The sequence below is a fragment of the Emys orbicularis genome, chromosome 16 (genome assembly GCF_028017835.1).
Source record: "Emys orbicularis isolate rEmyOrb1 chromosome 16, rEmyOrb1.hap1, whole genome shotgun sequence".
Taxonomy (NCBI): domain Eukaryota; kingdom Metazoa; phylum Chordata; order Testudines; family Emydidae; genus Emys; species Emys orbicularis.
Window position 1 is genome coordinate 2,802,804 of NC_088698.1, and position 11,306 is coordinate 2,814,109.

Below are 11,306 nucleotides of genomic sequence, written 5' to 3' on the forward strand. Positions count from 1 at the left end.
TGCGTTTCAAGGATGTGTGAAAGCGAGACCGCAAAGAAATGGACATGGATGTGGACAAATGGGAAGAGCACACTCAAGACTTCAGCCTTTGGAAACAAGAGCTTAACAAAGGTCTCCGGAGTTACGAGAGGAAGCAGTCCAGCTTAACAGAGGAGGAAAGAGCTTGCAGAAGGCAGAGCCCAAAGGGTTGAAACATCACCTTTAAATGTGACAGATGTGGCAGAGATTGTTTCTCTCGAGTGGGTCTCTTCAGCCATGCTTGCGGCTGCCATAAAACCAATTGAGTAAATTCTTTACCTCTCAGGGGCGCATACCCATGGCCTCTCGAGACTGAAGGATGCCTATTACTCTACCTCAGGGATTCTCAAACTTCATTGCACTGCAACCCCCTTCTGAGAACAAAAATTACTACATGACCCCAGGAGGGGGGACCGAAGCCTGAGCCCACCTGCCAAAGCCAAAGCCCCACCACCCCGGGCAGGGGGACCAACGCCAAAGGGCTTCAGCCCCAGGTGAGGGGGCTTATAACCTCAGCCCCACCATCCAGGGCTGAAGCCCTTGTGCTTCGGCTTCAGCCCTGGGCAGTGGGGCTCAGGCTTTGGCCCCAGGCTCTGGCTTTGGCTCCAGCAAGTCTAATGCCAGCCCTGGCGACCCCATTAAAATGGTGTCGCAACCCACATTGGGGTCCCGACCCCCAGTTTGAGAACTGCTACATCTAGTTCTAAAGTCATTTTTCATCAATACAATTATGTAAACAAAACTTAAATTACTGTGTAGGTCACTGATTAAGGAGGCCCAAACACAAAGATTGCAGTTGTATTTCTCTGGCAACAGTTGGTACCTTACTGCTGTAGAGTAAGGGCTGGTCCACACTAACCCCCCACTTCGAACTAAGATACGTAGCTGAAGTCGAACTATCTTAGTTGGAACTTACCGTGGGTCCACACGCGGCAGGCAGGCTCCCCCGTCGACTCCGCGTACTCCTCTCGCAGAGCAGGAGTACCGGCGTCGACGGCGAGCACTTCCGGGATCGATTTATCACGTCTAGACAAGACGCGATAAATCGATCCCAGAAGATCGATTGCTTACCGCCGGACCCAGAGGTAAGTATAGACATACCCTAAGGCATGCAGCTCCCTGGAAAGTGAAGCTATCAAATGATGCTAGTAGAAACACAGAAATCTAAACTAGAGTTTTAGAAGGAAACTCAGTATTCCTCTAAAATGCATTTGAAGTTTGTGTCTACACAATCTGGATCCTTAAGATTTTTTTTTAAACCCAAACATTTTAGTTTCCTTGATGGCCATCAGCCTGAAATCTAGTCAATTTCAAGCGTTAACAATTGTTTCTGGTATAATATCTGTACCAAAAGTCTATTCTCTTCCCATTCCATCCAATGACTGCTGCAATTTTGCAAATTACATTTCCCTACTTTAACACGTTTCTCTCTCCTGCACTGCTGAATTAAATATTCACAAACAGGGAAACTGTTAAATACACACCAAGAATTATTTTCTCTCAATTCTCTCAGTTACAGCAGTAGGCTAAGAAATTCTTAACAGTAAGTGAACAGTTCCAGATTTTAAGGTTGATGTCCCTTTAAGGAAGGCTTCTACACAATCTAAAACGTTATCAGAAAACTTTCCAACATATTTCACATTAAAGCTCAGTCTTTTTCTTTGGTTATTTAATGGCTGGTCAAATCTGGCTTAGTTTACTGGTCGACATGTGACTCAGTAGCTGTTATGAAAATGCCCCATGTTTTACCTGGGTCGTCTGTGCATATCCTTGAGCTGGCTGAGCTGCATAAGCACTGTAGCTATAAAAAGAATGTAATGAAATTTTAAAATGCAGATATACACTACTGAATTTTGTAATACATACTTTACACCAGGGGTCTCAAACACGCGGCCCGCGGAGCTCTTCCCTGCAGCCCACCAAGCTCCCCGAGTTATTTTATGCGGCAGCTAAGCTCCCTGCTCCCCAATGTTTGGGGCCAGGTCTCTCCCCCGGCCCCGCCTGCCACCCCCACGCATCTCCCTCAGCTCACTTGCTGCCCCTTCACCTCCCCGGAGCCTGCAGCTCATGCTGACTCCACTCTGCTCTGCCGGCTTCTGGCGTCACCGGCTGCCGCAGGGTCCTAGTGCCCCCCTCCACTTTGGCCAGGGCAGGCTGCCCTTCTGCCCTAGTCCTGAGCCTCTCCAATGCCCCAAACCCCTCATCCCCAGCCCCACAGCCCTCACCCCTGCACCCCCCCTATCCCCAAACTCCATTCCAGAGCCTGCACCCCCCGCCCCCTGCCCCAGCCTGCACCCAGCATCCAAACTCCATCCCAGACCCCCTCCCCCACCCAAACTCCCTCCCAGAGCCTTAGGCAGGTGGGGTGGAGTTGGGGGGGGGGGGGAAGGTTCTGGGCACCACCAAAATTTCTACAAACCTGCCACCCCTGGAAGAGGCAGAGCAGGGGTGGAGTGGTGGTGCAGCCCAGTGCAGTGGGGGGGGGGGGGGGGGGGGGGGCTTTAACAGAAGTAAATCTAACTAAATCTAACTAAGTGCGTGTTTTGTCCTTTGAGTGAGGTGCATTACTCTTGGTGGCGCTTAGCACTTTCCAGGAGGGAGGGGGGAGGAGCAGGGAGCCGCGCGCTCAGGGGAGGAGGTGGAGAAGCGACGGGGCAGGGCAGGGCCTCATGGAAGGGGTGGAGTGGAGTGGGGATGGGGCTGGGGGCAGCGAGGGGGGGTGTCAGTGATGCAGCCCTCGGGCCAATGCACTAGTCCTCATGTGGCCCTCGTGGTCATTTGAGTTTGAGACCCCTGCTTTACACAACATTTTCAATGTTCCCAAACTATTTTTGTTGTAGTTCTTGGTAACAGAATATAAAAGGTCTAATTTAAAGGAAATGGTAGAATCCATTTTTTATTTAGAAATCTACACACACACGTTAAGAAATACAACACTATATACCTAATCTTCACTAAAGTGGAAGCTATTGTATGCCTTTTAAAAACACAAATGGAGACTATAATGTTACTTACCCTTGCTGGGCTGCAGCTTGGCTATAGGTACTATAGTCTGCAGGAAAGAAATAAGAGTAAGAATGTTGACAAAGACAGCTAATAAATTAATGGCATAAGAGTGTAGTTGCCAGAATTTCTTCCAGCTGCTTGGAAGAGGAGAAACCATTATAAACAACCGGAAACCAGAGTTTCAAAGGTGCTAAAGATAAACGCACTCATAAGCATTTTGGTTTGGAAGCAAAAACTTTTCCCCTTTGTTACCTGCTGCTTCGAGCTATCTTGGATTACCCTATTTTAATTTGTCACCTTGGATAGCACCCAGCTACAGAAGTAGCAGGGTTTTTTTTTTTGTTTTTTTTTAAAGAAACACTATGCCTGACCCCTTTAAGACAAGGTCAGTTTCAGGAGGCTTTGCTCCAAGCTGTTCAAAGTTGAAAAAGCTAAAATAAGGCTGTGCTCCTTGTACTTTGACTTTAAAAGGCCAAAAATGAATCACTGGAAGATTGCTTAAAAGTTTGTGTTAAAATCCAAGATATTCAGTTGGCAATGAGTTTTTATATTCCCACCCACCCCATCCCCTTGATCAAAGACAATGCTATATTTTAGATTATTATAGATCATAAATGCAAAGCTTCACTGAAAGTTATGAAGTGTTTTTAGTTGCCTTTCAGACATCTAGAACAAGTGGTAGAAGTTCCTCAACAGGTCAAGGCCTTAGTCGCCAAACAAATTACTACTTTTGAATGCTTCCAGGGTAAGAAAAGTGTGATTAACAGAGTATGGAAAGATCAGACATTGTTCAAACTCTCTGTATCTATGCAGTCTCTAAATTAGTGTTTCTCAACAACTGGACCCTGAGATCTCCCAGACACAAGTCAGGAAAGCAGCAAGCCGGTCTCTGGTATCAAAAAGGTTGAGAAACACTGCTCTAAAGCTACTACAGCCACTCAGGATAAGGCATCTAATTTAGCTGAAAGTAGTTTGGGACCAGATATTGCTACAATTTTCTTGCAAAAATTCAAGTAGTCCCAAATGGGAACAGCTGTATATATTTTTATTTTGACAATATCTCAGGGTTAGCTAGTATAGGCAAGAAAACAAGCAAAAAAATCTGAGGAATCTGGCTGACAACTGCAGAATTCAAGGATCTGCTTTAATTCTTTCATTTATCTTTCTAGCTTCTTGTAACTGAAATATGTGTGGCACTGAATAAACAAAGGTTCAATATAAAAACTTACAGAGGGTCCTGTGGCACCTTTAAGACTAACAGAAGTATTGGGAGCATAAGCTTTCAGGGGTAAGAACCTCATTTCTTCAGATGCATCTGTTGCTTTTTACAGATTCAGACTAACACGGCTACCCCTCTGATATAAAAACTTAGTATTTTTATTGTTTATCAATGGCTCATGTTTCTTAAAGCCGAGGACTCCTCAGCAACACAATTTTCAGATCTCTGCTTTCCACCCCTTCACCCCATTCACATATAATGCTGATTAAAATTAATCATATTGGTTTTTTCCCCTCCCATTTCAATCCTGGTGTTGCTGTTGGGGGATTCAGGCACTGGTTGGGATTTTGAGGGGGAGTGCATTAGAAAGGAAGTTGCAGTGGCCTGGATGATAACTTCTGACCAGACTGCACGCTATTTTGAACTTTGCAGTAGGAAGAAATAAAGTTATTGTATTGGGAACGGAGGGTCATGGGGTAGAGAGTCTCTGCAAATAATTTATTTTTAGATTAAACACCTGTCATTTCATGCCATTCAGAACCAAATGTGTTAAATTGCTCTTCTGAAAAATCCATGCTCCTGAGATCCCTCACACAAATTAGACTATATTCTAGCATTACTTGTAAATTTAAAAAATGTTGAACGTAAAAATATTTAGAAAAAACAACTTGCCACGTCCAATTCTTTGACTCTGCCTTTTATAGATGTTTAAAATGTGTGCCCATCCCCAGCTCAGATGCATATCATTTCAGTCTTTAAAACATTTAACAAAATAGTTAAAGTTGACTAAAATGAGCAACGCCATTTGTTTCTTTCACACCTTGCATTGCTTTCCTTCACCTCAGTGTTCATCATGCCCTTTCCGTCCTTTCCTTCCACCTTTGCTCCACCATATCTTATTCCTAACCAACTCTCCCTCCCCCTCCTTCCCCTTATTTTCTATATACAGTATCTATCAACTCCCCCCATCCATTCCTTTGTCCACCACACACTCCCACAATCTGTTCCTATCCCCATCCTCATCTTCCCAGTTTCAGTCCTCCTTTTGCTGCCTTTCTGTTTCAATGAACACACTCAACACTTCTGAGACTACTTCTTGCAGCTGGGGAGCATCTGTACATATAGCCACCACTTATGTGCTGAGATGAGACAGGTGAGTCCCCAGCTCTGCTTCCTCTTGCTCAGGGGTTCTCAAACTGGGGATCGGGACCCCTCAGGGAGTCACGAGGTTATTACATGGGGTGTCACAAGCGGTCAACCTCCACCTCAAACCCCGCTTGCCTTCAGCATTCACAGTGGTGTTAAATATATTTAAAAGTGTGTTTAATTTATTAGGGGGGTCGCACTCAGAGGCTTGCTGTGTGAAAGGGGTCACCAGTAAAAAAGTTTGAGACGCACTGCTCTTGCTGCTCAGTGGAAGGACACTGGCAAGCAAATTACTATTCCCACAACAATGAACTGAGCCTCAGAAGCAGCCCCAAATTTGAAAATATTTACTATGCAATCTTCAGTTACTTATAACACTTATTTTTCCCCTCATCTCCCCTTTTATTTCCTTTAAACAACCTAAGATAGTGTTTTTACTATTAGGACTCTATAATCAGGTTAATTAAATACATTAGAAAAGGGAAGTTAAAGACAGATTTCATAATGTGCTTGAGTGGACTAGTGAACATTTTAAAGAAGAAATATTTTGGTTAATTGTTATAACAAGGGATCCTAGCTTTCCGTTATTAAAAAAAAATCTCAAGTAAAAAATCCAGTGTTTTCCTAGCCACAATATACAGTGGAACCCCGTTTGTCCGATCTAATTGGGACTAGAGCCAATTCGGATAAGCAAAAATTTGGATAATCTGGAAAATGGGCAAAGAGCTTCAGCCCCAGCAACCAAGGTCTCCCACTGACAGCTCAAGCCCCACTGCCTGGGGCTGAAGCTTTTTGCCCATTCTCCGGATTATCCAAATTTTTGCTTATCCAGTGTAGCCCCGGTCCCAATTAGATCAGATAAACGGGGTTCCACCATACCTAATATACGTTTGTATTTTTTCATAAAATGTAAACAATAAAAATTCTCCATAAAAATGCAAATTCCACATTTTTCCATGGCAAATGGATTTCTGGGATCCCTTGTTATAACATTTCAAAAACTCCCATTTCAATGGGACCTGAATCTTCAGCCCTCTTCTGTTTCATGAGGCTCCACAATGCAATGGTGTAGCACTAATACAGCAGCTCCTGAAGAAAAAACATCCTCCTTTACTGAATGGCAAGACAGGCACATTTTTTTTTTTAAACCATTTTGACAATTTCACTCTCACATATTTCTTTAGTCATTAGATCTTTAGGTTGATAAGCCCAAAGTTTGACCTATTTATAATTTTTTGCAACGCTCATGTACAATTGCGTTTTCTTCCAAAGAAATGCTTCACTGGTTTTCCCCAAAGAAAAAAGTTATCTGCCAGAAACTAAGTGAAAAGCACCAATAAAAGAACTGAGTACACATGGAAGAAAGTAAATCATTAAACACTAAATTTAAAAATAAAAAACATGAATCAAACTAACTTTTCAGTACTGCAAGTTTTCTAGAAGAGTGCACCAATTAAATAAAGGTCATTTAAATCAGCAAACAGGAACCCTTGATTTAAATCATCAATTTTTTTTTGTCATCATGTTTTGCATTTGCACTTTAGTTAGTTTCCTGGTTGATTCCCATTGATTGGTAATCACTAAAATATGTAGATTTGCAACTAACACACTAAATGTGGTGCTTTTTTGCTAACAAGGAGGATACATTACAGCTATACACATTTATTTAAGCAATTGTCTAGATTAATTTTTAATCAGATGATTGTTTGCTTATGATTTGTGTCAAGTGGTATTTGAATGAAATTAAAATTAAATCAGGAGTGCACAAACCCAGCACTTTTTATTAAATAAAACTACTTTAAATGTGCTGGATAAATAAATAAAAATTCAAATCACGTTTTACGTTTAAAACTGCTTAGTTAGTGAACTGATTATTTGATTACCACATTCTTCAAAATTTTAGAACTAGAAGATCTCATCCTATTACATAGTTTTTATTCAGATTAAACGTACTGCTTAATATTTTTTATTTAGTTGAAATGATTTTAATAGATTATAATAAATTTAAGCAAACATAGGTTGTCAATTTCAAATATAATTTTAAATGTTTATTTAAAAAACCAAACCTGTACTTAATTAAAGAAATCAGATTTACCGGTAATAAAAACAATAAATAAACAAATTAATTAAAAATAAAAATTATTTATTTTTTAAAGCAGCATGGATTTTTATCCACCCTGTTTTCTGGTGTTAAAGCTCTAGAAATCTCAGTTTAAAATACCTTCACTGTACTGATTTTTAAAGATAAGCTGCAAGAATTACTGTGTTCAAATTAAAGGCGTACTGGAGCAGATTTAGGCTTCTCTGATGTGTCCTTTCATAAGACAAAGAGGACCCTTGGTGAGTAAAGAAATACTGTCCAAGTTTTGTATATAAATACTATGGTGCTGCTCTGGTGCCAGAAAGGCTACCAAACCAACCACCATATAATATAACAGGACCTTAGTTACACCACAATTCCACTGTTTAGCATAGATGGACTCAAAGGTGTTTTCACTGTTTGGGAGTATGGTTGTCTGTACCAGGCTCTACCACGGTCGCAGAAAAAGTTAATCTACTATCTATCCTATAGAACTGAAACATAATGTAACCAGGTATATTCATCACAGGATCTCATGATATATCTGTTGGCCAAATATTAGTCTGCTTATCTTTTCACTGCTATATAAACCACATCCACAATGAGGCTAAGTAAACATTTACCAAAGACAATTTTTGCAGTTTAGCCTGCCTATGTGGACAAGATGTAAATGTGTAATCCACATTAAAAAAAAATGCTTTAGAATGATATTAGCCCAAAGCAGATTTTAAAATAAACTTCAAGTATTGAGTCCTAATGTGGAGAGTGATTGTAATGGCCCTATCCATCTTCGTTCCCAGTCTGCTCCTATAGAAAACTTGAGCTTCGGCAGTTGAAGTTGTATTTCCTTAAGAAATCCTAGGCATTTTGCATTACACAATTACTGAATGTATTACATGTCTAACAAGTAGAAACAGAACTACAGTTCCTCCATTTTGATACACAATTTTCAATAGCAGCACTTTTGCTTTTACTCTAACCAAATACTTAATCCTAATTGTTCTATGATCCCAGCAACATAACATGCTGATGAAAAGCTGCTGATGTGCTAACTCTATATTCAAATGTGTACTTTGCAAAAGATCTTTAGTCATGTAATTATATTAACAAAACTGTTATTCAGCCCCTCTTTTTGCTTAAATGGGGATGTAAATACTTGTAGATATACACCCTAAAACTCAAGACAACTGTTTCTAGATCTTGGAATTTTAACACTTTGGTGTAATCACTTACTCCTTGGTCTGAAAGATAGGCAAAGATCAATCTCTCTCCAGGGCAATTAATCTGATGTTAAGCCAGAAAGAGAAAGCACTATATTAGCACTAACCGTCAACCCCTAATTTAAGATAATTTTCATGACCTATTATCAAGTATGAATATGTGTTTTAAGAACATCTATGCAGGTGGAGCATTTGCCATCAAAAAATGACAGGTGTACAGAATCATTAGTGATCTTAGAAGGGCAATAACGGGAGAACTGTGCTCCCACCCTTTCAGATCATCTCCTCTTAAACCAGCAGCTGCTCTGACTCATGCAGAGCCAGACATTCTGTACTTCCAGGTTTGCAAAGCAGTTAGCAACAGTTAGTGAAGCTGGATCCTAGAAAGGAAAGTTGCCAAAGTGGAGTGAGGAGCAGTAAATTTTGAACATTATACAAGAGGATATTAATGTAAAGGTTACTTAAGAATGCACTTTGACTGTGACAATACAAGATGGGACTTATAATGAATAATCTAATGCCTTGTAAATTTTGTACCAACAAAAGCATGCTCTCATTCCTTAGCCAATTTCCTATATTTTAAAGACATCCTTCAAAAATAATTTGTTAAAATGGCTTTAAAGTACTAGAGGCGGTGTGGTTTTTGCGTTGTGCTTTGGTGCAAAATGGGATATACAGATTAGGTAACAGATGTTGAAGTACACAGGTGTTCTCATTTTTGGCAATAAGCATGCAGAGTACTTAAATCTGAAAGAGTTAAAAGAAAACACATCTCATGATGAGTAAAGATTTTCTAGGAAACTAATTGTCTAGTGCGCCCCAACCTTCATTACCACACCATAATCCAAACCTTCGATGGTAGATGCCTTTTAACATAACACCCATTTTACAACTCCAGCCTCAACTTCTACTGAACACTGGAGTTCTCATCAGTTTTTAGGCTAATGAAAATGAGCCACTTCTCCTTCAGGAAGCTGTTAACGGTTCATTTCGTTTTGCTTTGATGAATACAACACACTTCAGACCCCTGGAAAGAGAAGGCCAGCTTTTTAAGGGCATTTACATGCCAGAGGCCTAAATATTTGTATAAACCCACCGGGTGGCAGTACCCAAGAACTCTCTGCGGGCTAGTCCCCACAGGGAGCGGAGGGTGGCCTATCCTTGCAGGGTGGAGGCCCCAAGGCGGAGCTGGACAAGTGGATGCCGCGGATCCAAGCAGGGATGCGCTGGCTCCCTACTTAAGTCTCCGCCATTTGCCACAAGCGGCCCTTCCCTCGGGCGGCTCCATTGTCTGAGCGCGGGGCAGGCGAGGCCGAGTGTCTGGCAAGCCCCACGCAGCCCCCCTGGGGAAATGGAAGCGGCTGCGGGAGGACAACCCAGGCCCGACGCTGGTAGGCGGCTCTGCCCGGCGGGGATGGCGCAGCGGGCCCGGGGAGCGGATCCCGCCGGACCCAGAGCGAAAGAGGCCCCGTCTCCGGGCCCAGATCCCCTCCGCCGCGGGGCAGGCCCCGGCGCCAGGCCCCGAGCGGGGCAGGCCGCGTGGCCGGGCCTGGGGAGCCCGCGCCGTCCGTTTGAATGTTACACAATGGGAGCGGCGTCCGGGCCCGCCCCCGCCCCAGCTCTCCCGTCCTAACCGACCCTCCCGTCACACGCGGCCCGGAGAAGCTTCCAGAAACCCCCCCCCCCCGTCCCGGCCTTCCCCGGGAAGCGTCTGTGGCGGGGCCGGGCCTCCGCCTGCCCCAGGCCCATCCGCCCCGCGTCATCCCCGCGCGGAGGAGCCTCTCCCCCGAGGGTGGGGGTCGGCCCTGGACGGGGCTGTCTATCGCCGGGCCCGAGTCCCCCCCACTCACCCGTCGACGCCATTTTCTCGCTTGTTCCTCCTCGTTCTCTCAACGTCCGTCTGGTCGCTCTGCCGCGCGCTCATGCGCAGCCTTTCCAACCTCGGCTCCTACCACTCCGAACGGGAGGGGGAGCTAACTACATTTCCCCTCCCCACAGTCCCGCCTAATCCTAACTCCCCTCCGCACGGAGACTCTCTCCCCCAGTCAGGGAGCAAATACCAGTCGGGAGCCTGGCAAGGGAGGAGAGAGGGACCACGGAGATTTATTTCTCGGCATTTCTCCCCTTTGGGGTGGCGAATGGTTCAGTCCACCCGAGTTAGGGATCGTCGTTCAAGAGACACTCTAGGGAAACGCAGAATAGGCCTCAGAGGTTGGGGGAGGGACTGGGAGCAGCTAGCGGCCCCAGACTCGTGGGGGATGCGAATTACGTTGCTGGGTGCCGCACATGGGGGGGGGGGGGGGAAATGCGGGGACGGGGAAGAGCTGCCATCACAGATTGTACTTATTGAAATGACCCACATACACGAGTCATATCTTGGCTTAAAATCACATTACACAGCCTGCAGTGCATTGTGTGACGTCATCATGTCGTCACATGTAGCTGTGGGGAGTTGGTATGAGGTCAACACTTGGAGCAGTGGGGTGTTGGTGTGATGTCATCTCATGGAGTCAGCATGTTGCTGTGATGTCAGTGCACAGACCTGTGGGGTAACTCACTGAGTGAGATAGCACAATGTTAATAGGTAGAATTGTGCAGTGATGTTTTGACACAGCAT

The 11,306-nt window shown here is 43.9% G+C and overlaps 1 protein-coding gene across 5 annotated transcripts in view; it reads right to left on the reverse strand.

Moving 5' to 3' along the window:
- EWSR1 (EWS RNA binding protein 1) overlaps positions 1 to 10,624 on the reverse strand; it is a 40,885-nt gene extending 30,261 nt beyond the window's left edge. For all 5 annotated transcript variants that reach the window (XM_065417500.1, XM_065417498.1, XM_065417501.1 and 2 more), the window contains exons 1-3: positions 10,540 to 10,624; positions 3,034 to 3,070; positions 1,768 to 1,819 (exon numbers count right to left, since the gene is read on the reverse strand). In XM_065417500.1, the coding sequence (XP_065273572.1) occupies positions 1,768 to 1,819; positions 3,034 to 3,070; positions 10,540 to 10,552 (102 nt within the window). In that variant the 5' untranslated portion in view covers positions 10,553 to 10,624. The remainder of the gene's footprint in view (positions 1 to 1,767; positions 1,820 to 3,033; positions 3,071 to 10,539) is intronic.
- Between the last annotated feature and the right edge of the window lie 682 nt (positions 10,625 to 11,306).